This window comes from Furipterus horrens, unplaced genomic scaffold (genome assembly GCF_987537825.1).
Source record: "Furipterus horrens unplaced genomic scaffold, mFurHor1.1.pri manual_scaffold_4, whole genome shotgun sequence".
Classification (NCBI taxonomy): domain Eukaryota; kingdom Metazoa; phylum Chordata; class Mammalia; order Chiroptera; family Furipteridae; genus Furipterus; species Furipterus horrens.
Genome location: NW_028327174.1, coordinates 113798871 through 113823818, shown reverse-complemented (window position 1 = coordinate 113823818; position 24948 = coordinate 113798871). Strand labels below are relative to the sequence as shown.

At 40.6% G+C, this 24948-nt stretch overlaps 1 protein-coding gene across 12 annotated transcripts in view; it reads right to left on the bottom strand.

The window, feature by feature from the left end:
* Positions 1 to 763: 763 nt before the first annotated feature.
* Positions 764 to 24948, bottom strand: part of WNK2 (WNK lysine deficient protein kinase 2) — a 153862-nt gene continuing 129677 nt past the window's right edge. For 9 of the 12 annotated variants that reach the window (XM_090273953.1, XM_090273954.1, XM_090273955.1 and 6 more), the window contains 2 exons: positions 3901 to 4012; positions 764 to 953 (listed from right to left, as the gene is read on the bottom strand). In XM_090273953.1, coding sequence (XP_090130079.1) covers positions 928 to 953; positions 3901 to 4012 — 138 coding nt within the window. In that variant the 3' untranslated portion in view covers positions 764 to 927. Of the gene's footprint in view, positions 954 to 3900; positions 4013 to 24948 lie in introns of those variants that run through there. The other 3 variants (XM_090273956.1, XM_090273957.1, XM_090273964.1) reach the window with 2 other exon arrangements.

The following is a 24948-nucleotide window of genomic DNA, read 5'->3' as shown; positions in this document are numbered from 1 at the left end:
GCCCCAGCCCTAACATAAGTGGGTTCCATGGACAAGGCTGTGATTCTACCACCCATGTCTCCCCGTGGGGCCACTTGGAGGTTCCCTACTTTTCACAGTGGGCTCCAGGACCCCACCATGGGGGATAGCCCACAAGGGCCAACTGCCACCTTCTGTAGCCAGGAGTCTCAGACCTAGACCATCTCTTCTTGAGAGTGTATGTGGATTCTGGGGGAAGAGCCATTCCAGCCAGCAGGATGCCCTGTGCCAGGGTGTATTGGGGGGAGGGGTAACATGCTTCCATGTGCCACAGAGCAAGACAGCCAGAGAGTCAGCGAAACGAACAGATGTGTGTGCAAAGGTCCAAGTTTGTGCAGGCCAGGGGCCACCCCCTGAGATGGGCATTGCTGCTCAGCCTCCAGGGCCCTGCAAAGAACAGGCATTGCCCTAGGTCTGAAGGGGGAAACACCCAGAAATGGGCCAGGCCACTTGCCATCCAAGGCCTAGGCTGCTTCTCTAAGAGGTGTGACTCTGTTGCCCACCTGACTTGTCCTGGCTGCTGTCAGATACAAGGATCCTGAACTAAGAGGGGCACTGTGGCACCCTGTGAACTGCAAAGGCTCATTACCACAACCAGAACCCTTGGCTAAGGGTGACCCAGACCATCCTGCCTTGTGGTTCCCATAGCTGCAGCACCCGCCCCTGCTCACTGCCATCTCAGGCCATCAGCCTGTCTGGGACTACTGAAAAGGAGAGTTTGAAAAACCAAAGTCCTTTTTCCCCCAAAATATTTTTTATTGTTGCATTACATTTGTGTTTCCAATTGTGAATTTAAAAAATGCTTAGAAAGTGGTTACAAAACAGTGTGAACTGACACAAGGTGTAGGCTCGCCTTCTCTGCATGATGACACAGGGCCTGGCGTCTGGGTCAGGTCCGCCTGCCTGGGCTCAGTTGGGCTTCTCACTCTCAGAATCTAGAAAACAAAACCACCACAGCTCATTACAGGCCCTATATGGTCACAACAGGTCCTGGAAGGTGGAGCAGTGACACCAAAGCAGACGTGTTCCTCAGGGGGCTGGAAGGCTTGGCTGTCCCTGTGCAAATGGATGCCGGCAACCTCTGTCCACTGGCCACCTCCACACTGGGCAACTACCCTGTGCAGACCCCGGAAGCCTCTACGCGCTGGCCGGCCACCTCTGCACTAGGCAATGCCCTGTGCAGATGGACTCCTGCAACCTCCACCTGCTGACCACCTCCACACTGAGCAACTGCCCCAAACCAGACAGTGCCTCCCAGCACATCCACACCTGAATGGATAGGGAGCAAGCTGCCTCTGGATGACTGGGCACAGCAACCCTAAGATGCCCTGGCCTCTGCCCAAGGCCAGCACTGAGATGAGGCACCAAATGCAGCTGGATGTCCCCAACCCTCTGTAAGCAGAGGCACAAAGCCTGACTGCATCTTCAGTTGTAGTGTGGGACTTGTAGACCAGGGCAGCCACCCTAGCTGGGTGGAACAGGAGGCACTGTGACACCCAGCTTGAGTGAATGCAAGAGCAAAGGCCACTGAGCACAAGGCTATCAAGGGCCATGGAAACATGCTGAGCTCCACAGGGTTGGGGGTGCAGAGAAGGGGGTCAGGAGGGGAACCCTCCCCAAACCCACACCTGCACCATGGCCCTGTGCCTACAGGACGGCAGAGTCTATTCCATGACCCAGCTCCAAATCCTCCTCTCACAAGACCTAGATAGAGCCTGACACCTCCCTCTGCACATCATCCAGAGTCATGCAAACCCAGCTTTCTTGTTAACAGTTAATGTAGATAAGGGTCAAGGACACCATTTAGTCAACCACAAGGCTCACTTTGTCCATAGAGCAGAGCCCACCCCACATCTGTATGAGGCTCAGGTACAAAGTGGTTGAACGCAGAGTGAACAGACGAACCCAGGTCCAAAGTCCACAGAGGCTGGTATCCTTGGGGCCCAGGGCACATCCAGTGGGTGCTGTGTGCAGAAGACCGGGTCCCACCTGACACCCCATTCTCATCCCCTGAACCTGAAGTTCAGAATCCATCACATCTGGCTCCCACGAGGGAGATGGTACCCACTACCTGCCCACAGAGCCAGCTGCCTTCCCTATGAAGCTAGCTGGTTCAGCTTTTATGTGGACAGAGAGAAAGACAAAGTTGTTCCACACTATTTTCAAGCAAAAATGTTTATTTTTCCCCTTCATATACACAATCTCTTGAGGATTCTGTGCCACTGATCATTTGTGTACAAGGCTCCAAACCTCACGTCCATGCAGTGGGGATGGGGTGAGTGTTGGGGAGGGTGGCTTCCACTGCCCTTGGGAACCAGGCATTCTAAACTCAACAAAGGACCAAGGGGCACATCACAGAGAAAGAAATCTCTGAGTACAGCATCGTACTCTGGCAAAAGATAATCACCCAGAAAATTCAATTCTAAATGGAATGGATGGAATAATAAATTTAAACCAAAGTAAGTTAGCCATTTCTAGTGAGGTCTCAAAGTACAGCAGAATTCTACAATTCATAGCTGGTCAGTCCAACCAGCTTCCTCCCTGTGAGGAGTGAGCAACATCCTGGTCAGTGAGGAGCAGGGCCTTTAGTTCCCTCTGGGGGGCTGTTTGGTGCCTGTCTAGGAGGAATCTGGCTGACATCTCCAGGGGAGGAACACCCTGCCCTTAGCTGGGCAGTTGTGGTGCCTGGAGAGCAGTCTGGGGGGCAAGGTGGGTTGAGCAGCCTGTGAGCATGCCGCAGAGGAGGCACAGGTGCCCACAGGCTTCAGTGCAGATAATGGAAAAGGAAGGAGGGCCAGCAGGAGGGTGGGTGGAACCCAGAGCCAAAGGGGTGGTGCTCTCTTTGTAAGGCCTCCAGCTTGTGCTCCTGCAATGCAGACACATGCCCTTACCTTCCTCACCTCACAGCAGCCCTGCCTGGCTTTTGGTCCTGAGGGCATGTCTGCTCACCTAAAACTTCCCAGCAGGTTCTACACTGCTGCTGCCGTTCCTTACTGAGACCCGATGTGCTAGCAATGCATGGCCCCAGGAGCCTTGCTGCCCTACATGTCCTGCTGACGGCACCCACAGTGCTGCAGCTGAGTGTATGTCCATCGGTTTGCTACCAGTGATGGAGAAGCCCAGAGAGACCTCCTTTTATGAACAGAAAGCAGAGCTCCCCTACCATGTGCAACTCTTCAGTACTCAAGGTCACTAGTTCAGTATTTTTTGTTTTTAATACGATTTACAGCAGAAAACTAAAGATCACACTGTAGTTTCAGATTTGTAAACCATTTATATCTCTCTGCAACTTAAAATGGGAAATAAAGATATCAACGCACAAGCCAATTGTAAATGAAATACACCTTTTCCAAAACACGACTTTTTAAACATTTGTTTCCATCAGGAAACAGAAAAGCTGCACTGTAATTCTCCAGGGTGATTACAATGTTCTAAACATTGATTCAAGTATAGGAAGTGGATGCAAAGACTGAGTGTAGGCCATGGGACCCTAAGAGGAAATGGGATCTGCAGCAATAAAGGAAGCAAGGGCAGCCCTCACGCGGGCCCCTCCACTGGGCACCCTCGGGCAGGCAGGGCAGGACTAGGAGGCCAAACCACAACCCGGCTCCTCTTGGCTATTTAATTCACATTCCATCTGGCCAGTGGTTAGACAGGGCTACACCGTCCGCAGCCTGGGGCCTGCCGTGCTGACCACAGATAGCCATAAGAACTCAGGGAGCACAGGCCCACCAGCTGTGCCCAAGCATGGTCCCCAGGTAGGGCTTCGGCTGCCTGCCTGGGCTGCCCAGGGACCCCAGGAAACTGGAGCTGAGAGCAGGCTTCTGTACTGGCCCAGAGGCAGTGCATAAGGTGGGGCTGAGAGGCCAGAGAGGGAAGTACCTGGTATGGGCATAGGCAGGGCCAGAGCAGTTCCAGGAATGACCGTGGTGGGTAGAGGGTCAGGTGCCAGGGCCAGACATGGTGTCCTCACTGCTGCTCGAGGTGTATTCATCTATAAGACAAGAAGGGGAGGGCACATGTGGCTGCAATTACCTGGCCTCCCCCAGTGGCCCCGAGGGTCCCTGCAGTTTCTCCATCCTCAAGAGTGTTCCAAGACCTACCACGGGTCACCTGACAGCTGATACAAGAGTGACAGGTGGGACCAGGAGCAGAGGCCCATCTTCCCTCGCTCTCCAAATCTGCAGCCCAGCTAACTCTGAGCTCAGTGCCCCAGCTGTCCACAGGCCAGAACCGGCCCTGTCTGGGCCTGACCCCTGAGGACATCATGAGAGACTTCACACCCCAACCCAAAAGGCCTACTGTTTGACCAGTCAGTGCCATTGCAGGAGGACCAGAGCAGCAGGGAGCTGTGAGGGGCAAGTGCTTAACAAACTTCAAATCCCCGTGACAAAATGTTGGTAGGTCTAATGCAGCAACTAAAAATAAAACATTACAACCTAGTGGGGTTTATCCCAGGAATGCAATCCTGCTGTCACAGTAGAAATTGCTGTACCTCCCCCAGCTACACTCCAAGGGAGAACCTCACCTGATGCTCTCCACGGATGCAGGGAGGGCATCTAAGGAATTCCACATTCCTTTAAGAAGAGCGCAGCAGCTGAGTCCCTGTGAAGGGACTCTGCAGTACCTGCAGCCCATCCTGTGCTACTGTGAAAGGCCAGCTGCACTTCCCGAAAGGCCCTCCTGCTCCTAGTCCAAATGCTTGGGAAGTTCTAGCCAAGACAAGGAAAGGAATTGAGGCACAGACTGGGAAAAAAAGTAAAACCATCTTTATTTACAGATGACAAGATAGTATATGGAGAAAATCCAAGTGTGAACAAATCAATTTCTAAACTAATAAGCAAATTTAGCAAGATTGCAGGACACAAGATACAGAACTCAACTGGATTTCTATATACTAACATACAACTGGAGAATAAAATTTTTAAACAATACAATTTACAACTGCATTCCAAAATATCCACTACCTAGGGATACATTTAATAAAATGTGTGTAACACCTTTACTCTGAACACTACAAAACTTTGCTCTGAGAAAATAAAAAAGACATAAACAAACAAACGTCAAGTTCATAGGAGCATTCAATACTGTTATGTCAAATCTCACCCAGTTGATCAAAAACCCCAACAATACAATCTCAATCAAAATCCCAGCAGGCTATTCTGTAGAAATTGACAGGATGTTTCCAAAATGTATATGGAAATATTAAAAACCTAGAAAAATCTAGATCAATGTTGGTGGTCTTTCACAATCAGATATTAAACTTACTGTAAAGCCTCAATGATTAAAAGGGTTTTGTTTTATCATAAGGGTTAAAGAATGGCTCAATGGAACAAAACGGTGACTTCAGAAATGAACCTACACATGCTTAGCCACTTGAAGAATGTCTACGGAAAGGCATATGCTGGTAACAACCAGAGATATACTGCAGCAAAAAAAAAAAACAACAACAACAAAAAAAAACAAAAAAAACTACCCCTATATCAAACCATACACAGAAGTTAATTTGAGGTGGCTTACAGGCCTGACTGCAATATCCCCGGTCTTGGAAGAAGCTAAGAGTCCTTAAGTAAAACTAAAATATCACTGAACAACAGGAACCTAATGAACAAAACAAACAAATGAGCTAAATAGAACCAGAATCATGGAAACAAGGGACAGACTGACAGTGACCAGAGGGGAGAGGGAGGGGGAGAAGAGGGGAAAGAAGGGGAAGGGTTTAGTTAAGGAACTAGTATAAATGACCCATGGACATGAACAACAGTACGGGGACTGACTGTGAAAGAAGGGGGAGTGGGTGAGAGAGGGGAGAGCAATGAGGGAAAAAATGGAACAGCAGTAATAGAACAACAATTAAAAATAAATACATTTAAAAAAATCACTGAACAAACAAAATTTGATAAATTGGACCTTGACAAAATGACAATCTCTGCCATTTCACTATCACCATTAAGAAAATAAAAAGACAAGCCACAGACTGATAGAAAAAATCCACATATAAGTGGACCTAAGCAATTCAAACCCATGTTGTTCAAGGGTCAACTGTGGTTTTGATCTGCATTTGGGAACCCACATATGCAGAGGGCTGACTAGTGTGGATTTTCAACTGCATGGAGGGGCCAGCAACCCTGACCCCGGACTTGTTCAAGGGTCAACTGTATATGGCAAAGAATATATAGCGAACTTCAATAAATCAGTAATAAAGAGGTATTTCAACTTTTAAACAGTAAAGATCCCTGACCAGAAACTTTACACAAGATGGCCAAAAAGAGTGTGTAAAGTACCCAAAAACAAACGAAAACAACAAGAAACCTTCTAGACTTCAAATTCTCTTTACAAACAAATTTCCAAATTCAATTTCCGACACACTTTATTCAAAAGTCACAAGAAAAGACAGGTAATACTAGGTGAAATAGAAAATGGAAACTATAAAGTACTATGTGAAGGAGAGAGAAGACAGAATTTGTGCAAAGAGCTGAAAACTATAAAAAAGGATATAGGGGATGTGTGTGTATGTAGGTAAGGGAACAATAAATATAAAGTCTTCAACTGAATAATACAATACCTGAAATTAAAATTTAATGCATAGTTTGAATAGAAGTTTAGACCCATGGGAAAAGGTCTGTGAAGTTAGATCTAAAGAAAATATCTGGAATAATCAAGAGACAAAAGATGAGAACAATATATATGTAAGAGACCAAGGATAGGGTAAGAGACCTCACATGCAGACCAAAGTCTCAGGAGGAAAGGAGAGGAGAGGAGAATGGAGCAGGAGCAGTATGGGAAGAGAGAATGAAAAAAAAAAAAAATCTAACTTTCATTTTAAAAAGTCAACTCTGGAGTCATGAAGTCTAAGCAAAGTAAAAACTTATATTCTTAGATAGCACATAATAAATCTTCTGAAAATGAAACTATTAGAAGTCAGAAGAAAAAGGATGTATTATCTTCAAAGGAGCAACAAACACATTGGCAGCTTACTTCCAACAAAAACAAGGATAGCTAAATAACAATGGAATGAAAATGTCAACATGCTTAAGTAACTGTTAACCTATAATCCTACCAACTGAAAATATCCTCCAAGAATGGCAAAAAAATAGACATTTTTATACCAAAACTGAAAGACTAGTCACTGGTACACTATTAAAGGATGATTTCAGATGGAAGATCAGAGGCAAGAAGAAATGACATGACACAACTGGTAAATATGCAAATGGATGAATCCTGACTATGTAAAAACTGTGTTGTGGGATTGGAAGTCTGTTTATAAGTTAAAAAATAAATGCCATGAGGAAAGTAAATGCAGTTAAAATGTTTTATGGTTTTTGTAGTGTCTAGAAAATGTATAAGAAAAAACAGGATGCCACTCGGAGGGAAATGGTCTGCCTGCAGTACTAGGAATGAGTCAGCACTGGGACACGGTTGGCTGCTCCCCCAGTTCTCCCCTCAAAGCCACCATCCCAAACTCTCCCCAAGCATCTCCAGTCCTCTCTGCCTTCCTTTTGTTTGAGCCCAGGGAAGATGGCGGAGGAGTGAGGAGAGGCTGTGGTTTCAGGCTCCCGAGACCCGTCTGCAGTTTGGGCTAATTGCAGACAGAACATCTCAGTGAGCAGCTGGACACTGGCAGGAGCCGAGCCAAGGCACTGCTGGATTAGAGAAAATCCATCTGGGAACAACCTAACAACCTGTTTAGTGAGGATAGCGGAGGAAAAGGGGACGAAACAGGATTCCTGACTGGGGCGGCTGCCCGAGCTGCGGCTGGAAGCACACAAAGGCTTTTTGGCGACCACAGGCTACTCAGGAGAGGAGTTGGGAGGAGAGCGGATCTCTGCCCTCTGGCAGAGACGGGACTCGACCAAGTGGCATTGGCGCTGAAGGACAGGAGACAGCGTGCTGCCAGGCAAATGAGAACATAACTCTCCTTTATATTTTTCTATAGTGGACGGTGGAGAGGGGAGGAAAGTTTGGGCATGGTAGGCCATTCTTGAGGAGCGCAGGCGCAGTGGTGCGCTCATCCACTCCCCCACCCTCCCCTTGGGTCGCGGGGGTGTGCATAGGGAAGTGCTCTCACTAACTGGCCCAGGTGCGCGGGGCCGTTGAGTCCAGGCGTCCCTCAGACACTCCCCAACGGACATAAGATCAGTGCCCCAACGGGCACAGGGAGGGCCCACTGAACACGCAGAGGACTGTGAGCAGACACCCCTAGCCAGCTCTAGTGGGCGCCGGGCCCCAGGCCGGAAAGCAGACCACTAGCTCAGGCTCTGTTCGTGCCCTCCAAGACGGTTGAGGGAACGCAGTCGGCTGTGGTGCCGGAACAGCGGGAGGCAGCGACTCACAGACGCTCACTTCCACTGAGCACAAGTGTCCGGGGCCCCACCCTAAGAGGCGAGAGACCAACTCCCGGAGCTGGAGCTCGGCTCAGCGGGACTAAGGGCAGGGGCGCGTGAGCGTGAAAACACCTCAGCCTGGCAACCATAGGCGCCAATCGCAGGGTAAACGCTCGGTGCGCCCCGCGCGTGCAGGGGCGCTCACGCAAGGACACCTCAACTGGCTCCAGCGGGCAGTGCGGGCAACCGTGGGCGCGCACCATTGCTGCAAGAAAGAAGAACCTCTGAACTGCCACACTAGACCAGCTGAGGACGCAGAAAAAGAAGGCGACACACCAAGGCTAAAACGGAGTAAAAACATCGCTTTTTTTTTTTCCAATTTTTTCTTTCTTTCTTTCTTTCTTTCTTTCTTTCTTTCTTCTTTCTTTCTTTCTTCTTTCTTTTCTTTCTTTCTTTCTTTCTTTCTTTCTTTCTTTCTTTCCTTGGGTTTTTTTTTGGGGGGGGTTTCCTCCCCTTCCAAAAAGAACAACAAACTTTATCTCTAATGTGTTGCATATAACCTCTCCTTCTCATCCTTTCTCTTTAATCGTTGTTTGTTTGTGTGTCTAGTTTAGCCCCCTTATCACTCTAAATAATAGAATATAATTACTATATAAACCCAATACAATACAATCTCACTTTCTTACTATATTATGCATTTTTCCATCCTTTTCTTCTATTTTTATTAACATACAATGTAAATATTACCTACTGGCTTGCACATTCTCAACTATTATTAATCACCCCCTCTATCAAAAATTATATTTTTCCTCCCCAAAAACAACTCTTATCTATTCTTCTTATGGTATAAAACCTCTAATCTCTTTACATTTATATTAATACGGGCTCGTTGGCTGACATTAGCGGGATAGAGAATGGGGGATACTTTTTGAGGGTGTGGATCTCCTGCCTGGGGTGTGTGTTTATGTTTTTAACAGCATATCCACAAAAGAACTCAAGACAAAGTGGATAGAGTGACTCTCAACCAACTAACCAGAAGGAAGATCCCACCAAAGAACATCTGAAATATAACCAAACAGCATAAACAAACAACATAAAGGGTAACTCAAGAACATCAGGCTCAGGATATCAAAGAGACTGCACCACTGAAACCCCCAGATCTCTGATAAAGAAACTCAAACCACAAAGGAGGGAAGTCAAAGCAGACAACCGCCTCCAAAGAACAAATAAATAAATAAATAAAAACAAACAAAAAGAATCCAACATGGTAAGACGCAAAAATAACCCCTCAATGAAGAGAAAAGAGGAATCCTCAGAAAGAGAGATAGATGAAATAGACATAGCCCAAATGTCAGACATGGAATTCAAAACAATGGTGGTAAAGAAGCTCAATATACTCGACATCCTTAAAATCAACTATGACAACCTCCAAGGAAGTTACCAGCAGCTCCAAGAAAATTACAGGGAACTTGCAGAGAACTACACCAGCATAAAAAAACACATAGAAACTGTTAACAAGAACCAGGAAGAAATGAAGAATTCAATCACTGAACTGAAAAACACAGTAGAATCAGTCAAAAGCAGACTAAACGAAGCAGAGGATCGGATTAGTGAGTTAGAAGATAATGTAGAGAAAAACTCCCAGACAATACAGCAAAATGAAAAAAGATTGAAAAAATATGAACAAGATGTAAGGGAATTACAGGATAGCACGATAAGAAATAATATCAGGATCATAGGAATTAGAGAGGGAGAAGAAAAGGACCATGGAATTGAAAAACTGATAGGAGAAATAGTGACAGAAAATTTTCCGACCCTGATGAGAGAAAAAGTTATACAAGTTCAGGAAGCACAGAGAGTTCCAATGAAGAGGAACCCCCAAAAACCCACTCCAAGGCACATAATAATTAAAATGGCAACATTTCAAGACAAAGAGAGAATCCTAAAAGCAGCAAGAGAAAAAGAGCAAATAACATACAAGGGAGCTCCGATAAGGCTATCAACTGATTTCTCAACAGAAACATTACAAGCCAGAACGGAATGGTCAAAAATATTTCAAGCAATGAAAAACAAAGGCCTACAACCAAGAATACCCTACTCAGCAAGGTTCTCATTCAGAATAGAAGGTGAAATAAGGAGTTTCTCAGACAAAGGAAGACTGAAAGAATACATCTCCACCAAACCAGCATTGCAAGAGATGCTAAAGGGAGTGTTCTAAGAAAAAAGAAGAAAAGAACAAGAGAGGAGAGGAACAGAGGTACAAAGGGCAATGAATAAGTACACGTCAATAATAACCTTAAACGTAAATGGATTAAATGCTCCAATTAAAAGACATAGGGTAACGGAATGGATAAGAAAACAGGACCCACATATTTGCTGTCTACAAGAAACACACCCGAAAACAAAAGATTTACACAGACTGAAAGTAAAGGGATATAAAAAAATATTCCAAGCAAATGGACCGGAAAAAAAAGCCAGGGTAGCAGTCCTCATATCAGACAAAACGGAATTCAAAGCAAGGGCAATAAAAAGAGACAAAGAAGGACATTTCATAATACTTAAAGGAACAATCCCTCAAGAAGATATGACTTTGATAAACATATATGCACCCAACATAGGAGCACCCAAATACATAAAGCAAATACTAGAAGACCACAAAAAGGATATCAACAACAACACACTCATAGTAGGGGACTTCAACACTCCATTATCAACAATAGACAGATCATCAAAGCAAAGAAACACCAAGGATATACAGGCATTGAACAATACACTAAACCACATGGATCTAACTGATATATATAGAACTTTCCACCCCAAAGAAGCAAAATATACATTCTTTTCAAATGCACATGGGACATTTTCAAAGATAGATCACATAATAGGTCACAAAACAAGCCTCAACAAATTCAAGAAAATTGAAATCATATCAAGCATCTTTTCAGATCACAATGCCTTGAAACTAGAAATCAACCTCAGAGAAAAAAATCAAAGACACCCAAACTCATGGAGATTGAATAACATGCTATTAAATAATGAATGCGTTAACAATGACATCAAAGAAGAAATCAAGAAATTTCTAGAAACTAATGATAATGAGCACACAACAGCCCCAAAACCTGTGGGACACAGCAAAAGCAGTCCTGAGAGGGAAGTTCATAGCAATACAGGCATATCTGAAAAGGATAGCAGAATCTCGAATAAAAAACCTAACCATAAAGCTACAAGAACTAGAACAACAACAACAAACAAAGCCTAGGGCAAGAAGAAGGAACGAAATCATCAAGATCAGAGCAGAACTAAATGACATAGAGACTAAACAAACAATCCAAAAGATCAACAAAACTAGGAGCTGGTTCTTCGAAAAAAAAAAACAAAATCGACAAGCCTCTAGCCAGTCTAATTAAGGAAAAAAGAGAGAAGACACAAATAAACAAAATCAGAAATGAAAGAGGAGAAATCATGACTGATACCTCAGAAATACAAATGATAGTTAGAAATTACTACAGACCACTGTATGACAAGAAATTTGACAATCTAGAACAAATGGACACATTTCTAGAAACATACAACCTTCCAAAACTGAATCAAGAAGAAGTGGAAAGTCTCAACAGACCAATAACAAAGAAGGAAATTGAAACAGTAATCAAAAATCTCCCTGCACACAAAAGCCCTGGACCGGATGGCTTCACAGGCAAATTCTACAAAACATTCAGGGAAGAACTAACTCCTATCCTTCTCAAACTGTTCCAAAAAATCCAAGAAGAGGGGAAAATCCCAAACTCTTTCTATGAAGCCAGTATTATCCTAATCCCCAAACCAGGTCAAGACACAACAAAGAAAGAAAACTACAGGCCAATATCACTGATGAACATAGATGCTAAAATCCTCAATAAAATATTGGCAAACAGGATCCAGCAATACATCAAAAAGATCATACTTCATGATCAAGTGGGCTTCATTCCAGGGATGCAAGGATGGTTTAATATTCGCAAACCAATAAATATAATACATCACCTAAACAAAATGAAAGACAAAAATCACATGATCATATCAATAGATGCAGAAAAAGCATTTGATAAAGTACAACACCCATTTATGATGAAAACACTCAGCAAAATGGGAATAGAGGGAGCATACCTTAACATAATTAAGGCTATATATGAGAAGCCTGAAACCAACATCATACTCAATGGACAAAGCATTCCCCCTGAACTCAGGAACTAGACAAGGTTGTCCACTCTCTCCACTGCTGTTCAACATAGTGTTGGAAGTCCTAACCACAGCAATCAGACAAGAAAAAGAAATAAAAGGCATCCAAATTGGGAAAGAGGAAGTAAAACTTTCATTATATGCAGATGACATGATAGTATACCTAGAAAATCCTATAAACTCCACTAAAAGACTACTCGATATAATAAGTGAATTTGGCAAAATCGCAGGGTACAAGATAAATATACAGAAATCTAAGGCATTTCTGTACACCAACAATAAAATAGCAGAGACAGAGACAAAAAAGAAAATACCATTTACTATAGCAACAAGAAAAATAAAATACCTAGGAGTAAACTTAACCAAAGAGATAAAAGAGCTGTACTCTGAAAATTACATAACATTGAAGAAAGAAATTAAGGAAGATACAAATAAATGGAAGCAAATACCATGTTCTTGGATGGGAAGAATCAACATCATCAAAATGGCCATACTACCCAAAGCAATTTACAGATTAAATGCAATCCCTATTAAAATACCAATGATATATTTCACAGACCTAGAACAAATACTCCATAAATTCATATGGAACCAAAAAAGACCCCGAATAGCAAAAGCAATCTTGAGACAGAAGAACACAGCAGGAGGAATCACAACACCAGATATCAAACAATACTACAAAGCCACTGTAATCAAAATAGTCTGGTACTGGCATAAGAACAGACATATAGAGCAGTGGAACAGAATAGAGAGTCCAGAAATAAACCCAGGCCTCTATGGTCAACTAATATTTGATAAAGGAGGAAGGAACATCAAATGGAGTGAGAAGAGCCTCTTTAACAAATGGTGCTGGGAGAACTGGATAGGGACCTGCAAAAAAATGAAACTAGACCACCAACTTACACCACACACGAGAATAAACTCAAGGTGGATCAAAGACTTAAATGTAAGCCGTGACACCATAAAAGTCCTAGAGGAAAACATAGGCAAGAAAATATCAGATATCTCATGTAACAATTTCTTCACGGATACATCTCCTAAAGCAAGAGAAATAAAGGAAAAAATAAATAAATGGGATTACATCAAACTATAGAGTTTCTGCTCAGCAAAAGAAAACATCAGCAAGAGGAAAAGGAAACCAACCATATGGGAAAACATATTTGCCAATGACATCACAGACAGGGGACTGATTTCCAAAATATATAAAGAGCTGATACGACTCAACATCAAGAAAACAAACAACCCAATTAAAAAATGGGCAAAGGACCTGAACAAACACTTCTCCGAAGAGGACATACAGAAGGTCCATAGACACATGAAAAAATGCTCAACATCATTAGCCATCAGGGAGATGCAAATAAAAACCACAATGAGATACCATTTTACACCAGTCAGAATGGCCATCATCAACAAATCAACAAACAACAAGTGCTGGCGAGGATGTGGAGAAACGGGAACCCTACTGCACTGTTGGTGGGAATGCAGACTGGTGCAGCCACTATGGAGAACAGTATGGAATTACCTCAAAAGATTAAAAATGGAACTGCCTTTTGAACCAGCGACTCCACTACTAGGATTATACCCGAAGAATCTTGAAACCCCAATTCAAAAGAACTTATGCACCCCTATGTTCATTGCAGCACTGTTTACAATAGCTAAGTGCTGGAAACAACCTAGGTGCCCATCTGTAGATGAGTGGATCAAAAAACTGTGGTACATTTACACAATGGAATACTATGTAGCAGAAAGAAAGAAGGAACTCCTGCCATTTGCAACAACATGGATGGAACTAGAGAGAATTATGCTTAGTGAAATAAGCCAGGCAAAGAAAGAAAAATACCATATGATATCACCTAATACAGGAAACTAAAGAACAACACAAAGGAACTAAATAGAACAAAGAGCAGAATAGCAGTGAATAGGGGGGAGGGGAGAGGGAGAGAAAGGGGATAAGTAAGGGAAGGGTTTAGTCAAAGAACCCGTATAAATGACTCATGGACATGGACAACGGGGAGGGATATGATTGCGGGAGAGGGGGTGGGTTGGGTGGGGGAGAGAAATTGGGGGAAAAGGGGACCACTGTAATTGAAAAACCAAAAATAAAAAAGAATAAAAAGAAATAAAAAATAAAATGAAATTTGAAGGAAAAAAAAAGAAAAAAACATGTTTAAAAACGAAAAAAAGAATAAACAGACTTTAATAATTTACATTAAATGTAAGTGAACAAAATAATTTAAAAACCAGAAAAAATGAAACAGATCCAAATTATGTGCTGTTTACATGAGATACATCTAAAACAAAAGGATACAAAAAGGTTGAAAGAATGGGAAACTATACATCAAGGAAATAATAATCCAATATAACCTAGTATAGTTATAGCAATTTTAGACAAAGTGGATTTAAAGGCAAAATTCACAATAGAAATACTTGGTAATGTTAAAAGTTCAACTCACAAGTCAGATATGGTGAATCTAAATTTGAATATACCTAATAACATAGATTCAAAATATATAAAGCAAAAATCAACAGAACTACAATAACAAATACACAAGCCCACAACCATAATGGTAAATTTAAAAATTTGTCTTTATAACTGACAGAATATGCACAAACACAGAGAAACTCATTAAGAATAGGCAAGAAACTTTGAAAAAAACAACAACAACCAGAAACTGTCAGAACTAACTTTATCAGAACTCTAACAGCTAACAGTTTACAGCAATCAAGTAGAAGGAAGAAGCAAATAAAGAAAAAGGCATAATTTAAAAAGGAGAAAAGCACTGCGGTATTTTTACTGGCCCTAGGCTTGGCCTTTACAGATATGTTGAAGAAGGCAGCCTACATTCCCAGTGTGGTACCCTGGCCCATGGTTCTAAAGAAAGCACAGATCTTATTCACAAATTATTTTGTATGTCTGTCCTAATTTGTTTGGAAGCCATGTGAAGGACTGACACAGGTTCACAAATTTGGATTGTTTGACCAAATTTTGAACTCTTTCAGGGCATATTGCTCAAACCCCTTGTAAGGCAATCAAAAAATCCATAGTAGCCCAGGGCCAAAGATTACAGTTGAGACATACATAGACTGTCTAAAGCCAAGATAGAAAAGCATGTGAGAAGAGTTTCTTTGGGATATTAGGTCATTCAGAAGTGCTGTGTACTGGGGAATTTAACTTAGAAAGCAATATGCATGCCCAGAGCAGCATACATGTTCCAATAAGACCTGAGAAGACCCTAAGTATTCACTACTAGTCTCGATGTAAGCAAGAAGTACAGGCTTAGGCAAAGTAAGTTCCTGGTGTTTAAGAAAACCTCAGTCAAAACAATGGCAGAACACAAGCTAAGCCTTCAACAAATAAAGCCAGCAAATACTAAGAAAAAAAGAATCTGATTTCCAAAGTTACTTATAATATAAAAATGTCCAGTTTTCAACAAGAAATCACATATCGTGCGAACAATTAGGAAAGAATGACCCACACAAAGGAAAAAAATAATTAACAGAAACCATCCCTGAGGAAGTCTAGACTTTGGACTTACTAAATAAAGACTTTAAATCAGCAGTCTTAAAGTATGCGCAAAGAGCAAAAGAACTCAATGGACAAACAGAAAACCAGGAAAATGATAGAAGAACAACATAAGGATAGCAATAAAGAGACAAAAATTATAAAAGGAACTAAATGAAAATATTAGAGCTAAAACATAAAAACTGGAATTTAAAATTCCATTACAGAAGATCAATAGCAGATACCAGCAGGCAAATTGAAATCATACAGTTGAAATTATCAAGTCTGGGAAGCAGAAAAAAAAGAATGAAAAACAATGTACAGAGCCTAAGGGATCTATGGGATACTGTTAAGTGGTCCAATTTATGCAGTATGGGCACTTTGGAGGGAGAAGAGAGGGGGAGGAGCAGAAGAACTACTTGAAGTACAGAAGGAAAAAACTGTTAATCAAGAATTCTACATCTAATGAAATAATCATTCAAGAATGAAGGAAATTCAAGATGGCAGCAGAACAGGTAAAGCTGGGGTTACAACTAATAATAGAAAAATGACCTTGAGTAACCAAATGAACAGTAGCTAGAGAATCCTTATAAGCTAGGACTTACAGAAGAAACTATGTCACCACAACGAGATTGGTAGGAAGAGTGGAGGCGTGAGAGAGCTGGCTGGGCTCCCACAGGCAGCAGCTGAAGTTCCAGAGGGACATTTCAGCAGCCAGAAGGGTTCCCCTGAGAAGTATGCGGTCTAAACACCAAGCTGGGCTCCTCAGCCAGGAGCACCAGAACTGGGAAATGAAGCCAAATACATCGAGCTGTGAAAAGCAGTGTCTTACCAGGGAGAGACAGCTAGAGATGCAGAGAGCCTCTGAAAGGGCCAATGCACAAAATCTTGTGAGTAGCTACTTATCTTGGGCTCCTGCAGAGGGAGGGCAGAGCAGAATAGAGCCACAAGAGGAAAGTCTAGGGTGGTGGCACTTTGGAGAGAGCTGAGGCTCAGCCACCAGGATCCCTGTGCTCATTCATTCCCCATACTGCAGAAGCCATCTTTCTTAGACAGAGCACTACCTTCTATATGGCATCAACCTAGGGGGAAGCAATAGCTGCAACCACAGGAATCCCTCTGGCCCCACCCAATGGTGCTTAAGCAGGGCTTCTGAGGAGTCCAGCTTGAGGCTATTTCAGTGATTCAGCCTAACAGAAAGCCTACAGAGGAAGGCAGGTCTCTGGGATCTTTGAGACTTTAGCTGACCCTCCCCCAGGCCTGGTGCTGGTAAAAGCTGGCTTTGGTGTGTAGCTTGGCTCTTTTGCACACACCAAGGCCCAGCAGAGAGAGCCACAAGCTGTATATCACTGAGCTCAAAACATGTTGCCCAGGGCCAATCACAGGCAGCATCTGATATAGGACTGCACCAGAATCTTTGCAGATCTACCGGATACAGAGAAACAAACACAAAGGGGAAGCCAAAATGGAAAGACAAAAAAACAGGCCCCAAATGAAAGAACAAGAGAATTCTCTAGGAGAACTAAATGAAATGTAGGCAAGTAATTTATCAGCTATATAGCTCAAAGTAATGATTATAAGGATGCTCAACAGCATGAAAAAAGACTAGAAACTAGAAGAAAGAACCAGTCAGAAATAAAGAATACAATAACTGAAATGAATAATACACAGTAAGGAATAAACAGGTTAGATGAAGCACAGGATTGAATCAGAGATTCAGATGACTAGGTAGAAAAAAACACTCAAGCAGAACAGAAAAAAGAAAAATAATTTAAACAACAGGAAGCATAACAACACGCACATCATGGAAATACCAGAAAGAGAAGAGAGTGAACAAGGGATTGAGAACCTATTTGAAGAAATAATGACAACTTCCCTAACCTGGTGAAGAAAAGACACACAAGTCCAAGAAGCGCCAAATCCCAAACAAGATGGACCCAAACAGGCCCGCACCAACACATCATAATAAAAATGGCAAAGCTTAAAGACAAGGAGAGAATCTTAAAAGCTGCAAAAAAAAGCAGTTAGTTACCTACAAGGGAACTCCCATTAGACTGTCATATGATTTATCAACAGTGTAAGGGACAAAGAAACTGATGACTCTCAAAGCAGTAGGAAATAATTAGCAGCAAAGGACGAATGTAACCTTAAATTATGGGGTCTCCAAATCAGAGTCAACAGTATTAGCATACTTACAAATCAAAAAGGGACATTCTGCAGCACAGCACAAATGCCTCTAAGATCAAAGGGAAAAAATATTCATCACCAAACACAGAGAAATGGGAAAATCTAGCTAGACAGCCCAGCGAACAAATTAGGGAAACTTCAAGGGACAGCTGGAAATAGACCTATAACCAGATTACCCTTGGTTAATTACTACACAGGGATCCTGGAGGCTGACCCTCAGCTCTCTCAGTTAATTTAGTTAATCACATTACATTGTAACTCAGGAGTATCCAGCATAGAAAAATGGAGAAGAAGTGGGAGGGGAAAGAGGATGTTTACTCACATTAGGATAAAACTAGCCTACTCCGTTTGTCTTGTCGGTGTGCATCTTTGATTTGGCGGCACCCGGACCTACAGACCCTTGAATAAACAATGCCTCATCTACTGCTTAAGTCTTGTGTCCCAGTGTTTTTATTGTGAATGTTTCTCACAACAGGAACATTTCAGGCTGGAAGGGATTGGCATGAAATATTCAAGGTGATGAAAAGCGAGGACCTACAACCAAGGCTATCATTTAAAATTGAGGATAAAGAGCTTCCCAGACAAAAGAAGAAAAAGCTAAAGGAGTCTGTTACCAGCAAACCAGTAATGCAACAAATGTTAAAGGGCTTGCTTTAAGAAGAAGGGAAAAAAAGAAAACAGAGGAAAATAGTTAGAAAATAAAATGGCAATAAATACATATCTATCAATAATCACTTTAAATGTAAATGGCTTAAATGCTCCAATCAAAAGAGGCTAGCTGAATGGATAAGAAAACAAGACCCATATATATGCTGTCTCCAAGAGACCCACCTCAAAATAAAAGATACACAAAGTCTAAAAATAAAGGGATGGAAAAAGATATTTCATGCAGATGGATAGAGTGGGGAAAAAAGCTGGGGTAGCAATACTTATATCTGAAAAAATAGACTTTAAAACCAAGGCTATAGTAAAGAGACAAAGAAGAACACTACATAATTATAAAGGGAACAATCCAAGAAGAGGATATTACCCTAGTAAATTTTTATACAACCAACATAGGAGCACCTAATATGTATAGCAAATCTGGATGGACATAAAAGGAGACATTGACAGAAATACAGTCACAGTAGGGGATTCTAACACCCCATTAATTTCACTGGATAGATTTTCCAGACAGAAAATCAATGAGGAGACAGCACCCTTAAATGATATTAGATTAAATGAATTTAATTGATATCTACAGTGTGGAGAACCGCTCTTTATGGTTTAGGGAATTGTAGCCCTGGCCTGAGCATCACCTGCCGCCAGCACCCTGGCTGTGCTTGTCTTTAAGTCTCAACAATGGCTGCATGGGAGACATACCCAAAAACCATTCAGAGTGTTTCCGTGGGGATTAGATTTAAAGAATATTAACATGCTTTAGAACTTGCTCTGCTTTCCTTTATCCTATAATTAAATATAAACAATCTCTAGCAGGGAGTATTTGAAACCTTGTACCTAGTGCCAGTGTGGGGTCAAGATGTTTAATAGACCCTGGCACAGACTATACATTGTACTTGCTGTACTGGAATTTGTATTCAGTTATTGTTACTTGTAACCTAGGTACCTGAAAGCTATTGATGACTTATGAATGTTGATCTTGTATCTTCCATGAGTAGTCTTCTCAATAAAAAGCATAAGGGATGAAGGTCTAGCTGCTGTTCTCCACTAGAGGCAGTCACCTTCCTTACCCCAAACATAAAGAAGTTTCCTGGGTAAAAATTTGTTCCGCCATGGTCACAAAGCCTCTGCTGGACAGAGTAACTTCCAACCGAGCCTAGGGTGTGTGAGGCACCTCCGCCATACTACAGAACATTTCATCCAAAGGCAGAAGAATATACATACTTTTCAAATGCACTTAGACCATTTTCTAGGATAGACCTCATGTTAGAACACAAAACAAATCTTAATAAATTTAAAACAACTAAAATAATATCCAGCATTCCTCTCTGACCACAATGCTATGAAACTAGAAATCAATCACAATAAAACTAAAAAATACAGAGATATGTAAGCTAAATAACATGTTATTAAACAATGAATGTGTCAATGACAGTATCAAGGAAGAAATCAAGGATATCTTGCAACAAATGAGAACACAACAACCCAAAACCTATGGGACAAGGAGAAAGCAGTCTTAGGGGAATTCATAGCATTACAGGCCTACCTCGAGAAAGAAATAAAATCTCAAATAAGCCAACTTTACACTTACAGGAATTTGGAAAAGAACAGTAAACAAAGCAGAAGTGAATAGAAGAAAGAAAATAATAAGATCAGAGAACAAATAAGCAAAATAATCTCAAAAGAATAATACAAAAGATCAATGAAAACAAGAGCTGGTTCTTTGAAAAAGAAACAAGATTTACAAACCTTTAGCTAGACTCATCAAAAAAGAGAAAGAGAACCTAAATAAATAAAATTAAAAATGAAACAGGAGAAATAACAACTGACACCAAAGAAATACAAAGGATTGTAAGAAGATATTATGAACCATTATATCACAACAAATTAGACAAGCTGAGTGAAATGGATAAATTCCTAGAATTATACGATCTTCCAAAACTAAATCAGGAAGAATCAGAGAACCTGAATAGATAGATTACACCTAGTGAAATTGAAGCAGTGATAAAAAAAACTTCCAACAAAAGACCTAGACTGGATGGCTTCACAAGTGAATTTTACAAAACATTCCAAGAAGAACTAACACCTGTCCTTCCTAAATGATTCCAAGAGATTCAACAGGAGTGGAGACCCACAAGCTCATTTTATGAGGCCAGAATTATCCTAATTCCAAAATCAGACAGAGCCACTACAAAAAAAAAGGACATTATTTACCAATATCCCAGATGAACATAGATGCTATAAAATCCTCAACAAGATATTAGCAAACTGAATACAGCAATACATCAAAAAGATCATACACCATGATCAAGTGGGATTTATTCAAAAATCAATAAATGTGGTACACCACATAAACAAAATGAAGAATAAAAACCACAAGATCATATCAATAGATGCAGAAAAGCATTTGATAAAATCCAGCTCCAATTTATGATAAAAACTCTCAGCACAGTGCGTATAGATAGAACATACCTAAAGGCCATATGTGTGACAAACCCACTGCCAGCATCATACTCAATGGGCAAAATCTACCAGCATTTCCATTATGATGGGCAACAGGACAGGGATGTCACTTTCAGCTATCTTATTTAACAGAGTATTAGAAGCCCTAGCCACACAAATCAGACAAGAAGAAGAAATAAAAGGTATCCAAATTGAACAGAAGTAAAACTGTCATTATTTGCAGATGACATGATACTGTATATAGAGAACCCTAAAGAGTCCATCAAGAAACTACTAGAACTGATAAATCAATTCAGTAATGTAGCAGGGTACAAAATTAATACCCAGAAATCAGCTGCATTTTTATATGCCAATAATGTACTAACAGAAAAGGAAGTTGAAAAAAAATCACATACACAATTGCTCCAAAAAGAATCAAATACTTAGGAATAAATCCAACCAAGGAAGTAAAAGACCTGTATTTGGAAAATTATAAGACATTGAAGAAAAAAATTGAAGATACAAATAACTGGAAGCACACACTATGTTCATGAATAGGAAGAATTAACATCATTACAATGTCCATACTACCCAAAGCAATTTATGGATTCAATGCAATCCCTATTAAAATACCAATGACATTTCACAGACCTAGAACAAATACTTCAAAAATTTATATGGAACCAAAAAAGACCCTGAATAGCCATAGCAATCTTGAGACAGAAGAACGCAATAAGAGGAATCGCAATACCTGACATCAAACTATACTACAAGGCCACGGTAATCAAAACAACTTGGTACTGGCATAAGAACAGACATAGAGATCAATGGACCAGAATAGAGAGCCCAGAAATACACCCAGGTCTATATGGTCAACTAATATTCGACAAAGGGGGAAGAAACATAAAATCGAGTGAAAAGAGCCTCTTCAAAAAATGGTGTTGGGACAACTGGACAGGGACATGCAAAAAAAAAAAAAAAATGAAACTAGACTACCAACTTACACCATACACCAGAATAAACTCAAAATGAATCAAAGACTTAAATGTAAGCCGTGCCACCATAAAAGTCCTAGAGGAAAACATAGGCTGGAAAATTTCAGATATCTTGCATAGCAACATTTTCACTGATATATGTCCTAAGGCAAGGGCAATAAAGGAAAGAATAAACAAATGGGACTACATCAAACTAAAGAGTTTCTGCTCAGCAAAAGAAAACATTAGCAAGATGAAAAGGGAACCAACCATATGGGAAAACATATTTGCCAATGATACCTCAGACAAGGGATTGATCTCCAAAATATATAAAGAACTTATATGACTCAACACCAAGAAGACAGATAACCCAATTAAAAAATGGGCAAAGGACCGGAAGAGACACTACTCAAAGGAGGACATACAGAGGGTCCATATGCATATGAAAGAATGCACAACATCACTACCCATCACAGAGATGCAAATTAAAACCACAATGAGATACCACCTCACACTGGTCAGAATGGCCTTCATTAACAAATCAACAAACAACAAGTGCTAGCGAGGATGTGGAGAAAAGGGAACCTTAGTGCTCTGGTGGTGGGAATGCAGACTGGTGCAGCCACTGTGGAAAGCAGTATGGAATTTCCTTAAAAAACTAAAAATGGAACTGCCTTTTGAACCAGCAATTTCACTGATGGGAGTATACCCTAAGAATCCCAAAACACCAATTCAGAAGAACTTATGCATCCCTATGTTTATAACAATGCTATTTACAATAGCCAAGAGCTGGAAACAGCCTAAGTGCCCATCAGTAAATAAGTGGATTTAAAAACTGTGGTATATTTATACAATGGACTATTATGCAGCAAAGAGAAAGAAGCAATTCCTACCTTTCGTGACAGCATGGATGGAAATTGAGATTATGCTTAGTGAAATAAGCCAGTTGGTCAAAGACAAATATCATATGATCTCACCTATAAGAAGAGCCTAATGAAAAAAATAAACTAATGAGTAAAACAGAACCAGAGGTATGGAAACAAGAGAGAGACTGACAGCAAACAGAGTGGATGGGGCAGGGGGACAATGATGGAAAGAAGGGGAAGGGACTAGTCAAAAACATGTCTAAGTGACCGTAGGACATGGACAACAGGGTGGGGATTAAATGTGGGAGAGAGAATAGGTGGGCGTGGCAGGGTAGAGCAATAGGAGAAAAATGGGATAGTTGTAACAGAACAACAATAATTAATTAATTAATTAAAAATTAATTAATTAAAAAAGGAATGAAAGAGAAATTAAGACACTTGGATAAAGAAAAACTGAGAGAGGTTGTACTAAAAGATATGCCATACAAAAAATGCTAAAGGGAGTCCTTCAGACTAAAACGAAAGGATAACATGCAGTAACTCAAAGCCACATGAAAAAATAAAAAGATAACTACATAGGTAAATATATTACACTTTTGTTTTTAATTCTTTGTTTTCCATACATAATTTCAAAAGCAAATGCAATTAACAATAATGATAAATCTATGTTAATGAGCAGATATTCAAAAATTCAGTCTGTGACACAAACAATACAAAGAGGAATGGACAGAGATGAATAGGAGCAAAGTATTTACAAACTATTGAAAACAGTTGTTATTATTCGAACTAGGTTGTTAAAATTTAAGATGTTAATTCCAATCCACAAGGTAACCCATATATATATATACACACACACACACACACATATATATATATATATATACACACAGAAAAGTCAAGAGAATGAAATCAAAATTATAACTACAAAAAATAAATTATATATTTTTAAAAATGGAGAACTGAGGAATAAAAACCTATGAGACATATAGAAAACAAATATTTAGATGGCAGAAGTCCTTCCCTATCTATAATTACTTCAAATGTAAGTGGATTAAACTCTCCAATTAATAAACAGATTGGCAGAATGAATAAAGTTTCATTGATCTATATACTTATCTGTAAGAGAGTCCTTTTAGATACAAAGACACAAACAGTTTGAAAATAAAAGGATGGAAAAAGAGAGCTGGGTGACTATTTTATTATCAGACAAAATATATTTTGAGTCAAAAAAAGATTACAAGAGATAAATAAGGACAACATGTATTGATAAAAGGTTTGAGCCATCAAGATATATAAATTTATATGTAGCTAACAACAGAGCTCCAACTTATGTGATACAAAAGAGAACTAAAGAGAAAAACAGACAATTCTACACTAATAGTTGCAGATTTTAAAACTCCACTCTCAAGAATAGAACAACCAGATAGATCAACAAGAGAGGACTAGAGCACCACCATAGGCCAATTAACCCTAACAAACTTTCACAGAATACTCCACCCTACAATAGCAAAATTTACTTTCTTTTCAAGAGCACATGGAACATTCTCCAGAATAGGCCATATGTTAGGCTGTCAAACAAGTCTTACTTCATTTTAAAAGACTAAAATTACACAAAGTATCTTTTCTAATACAATGAATTAAATTAGAAATCAGTAACAAAAAGAAAACTAGGAAACTGATATATGTGCAGAAATGAAACAACATACTCTAAACCAAAGGATCAAAGAAGTAATCATGGAGAAATTAAAAAATACTTTGGCACA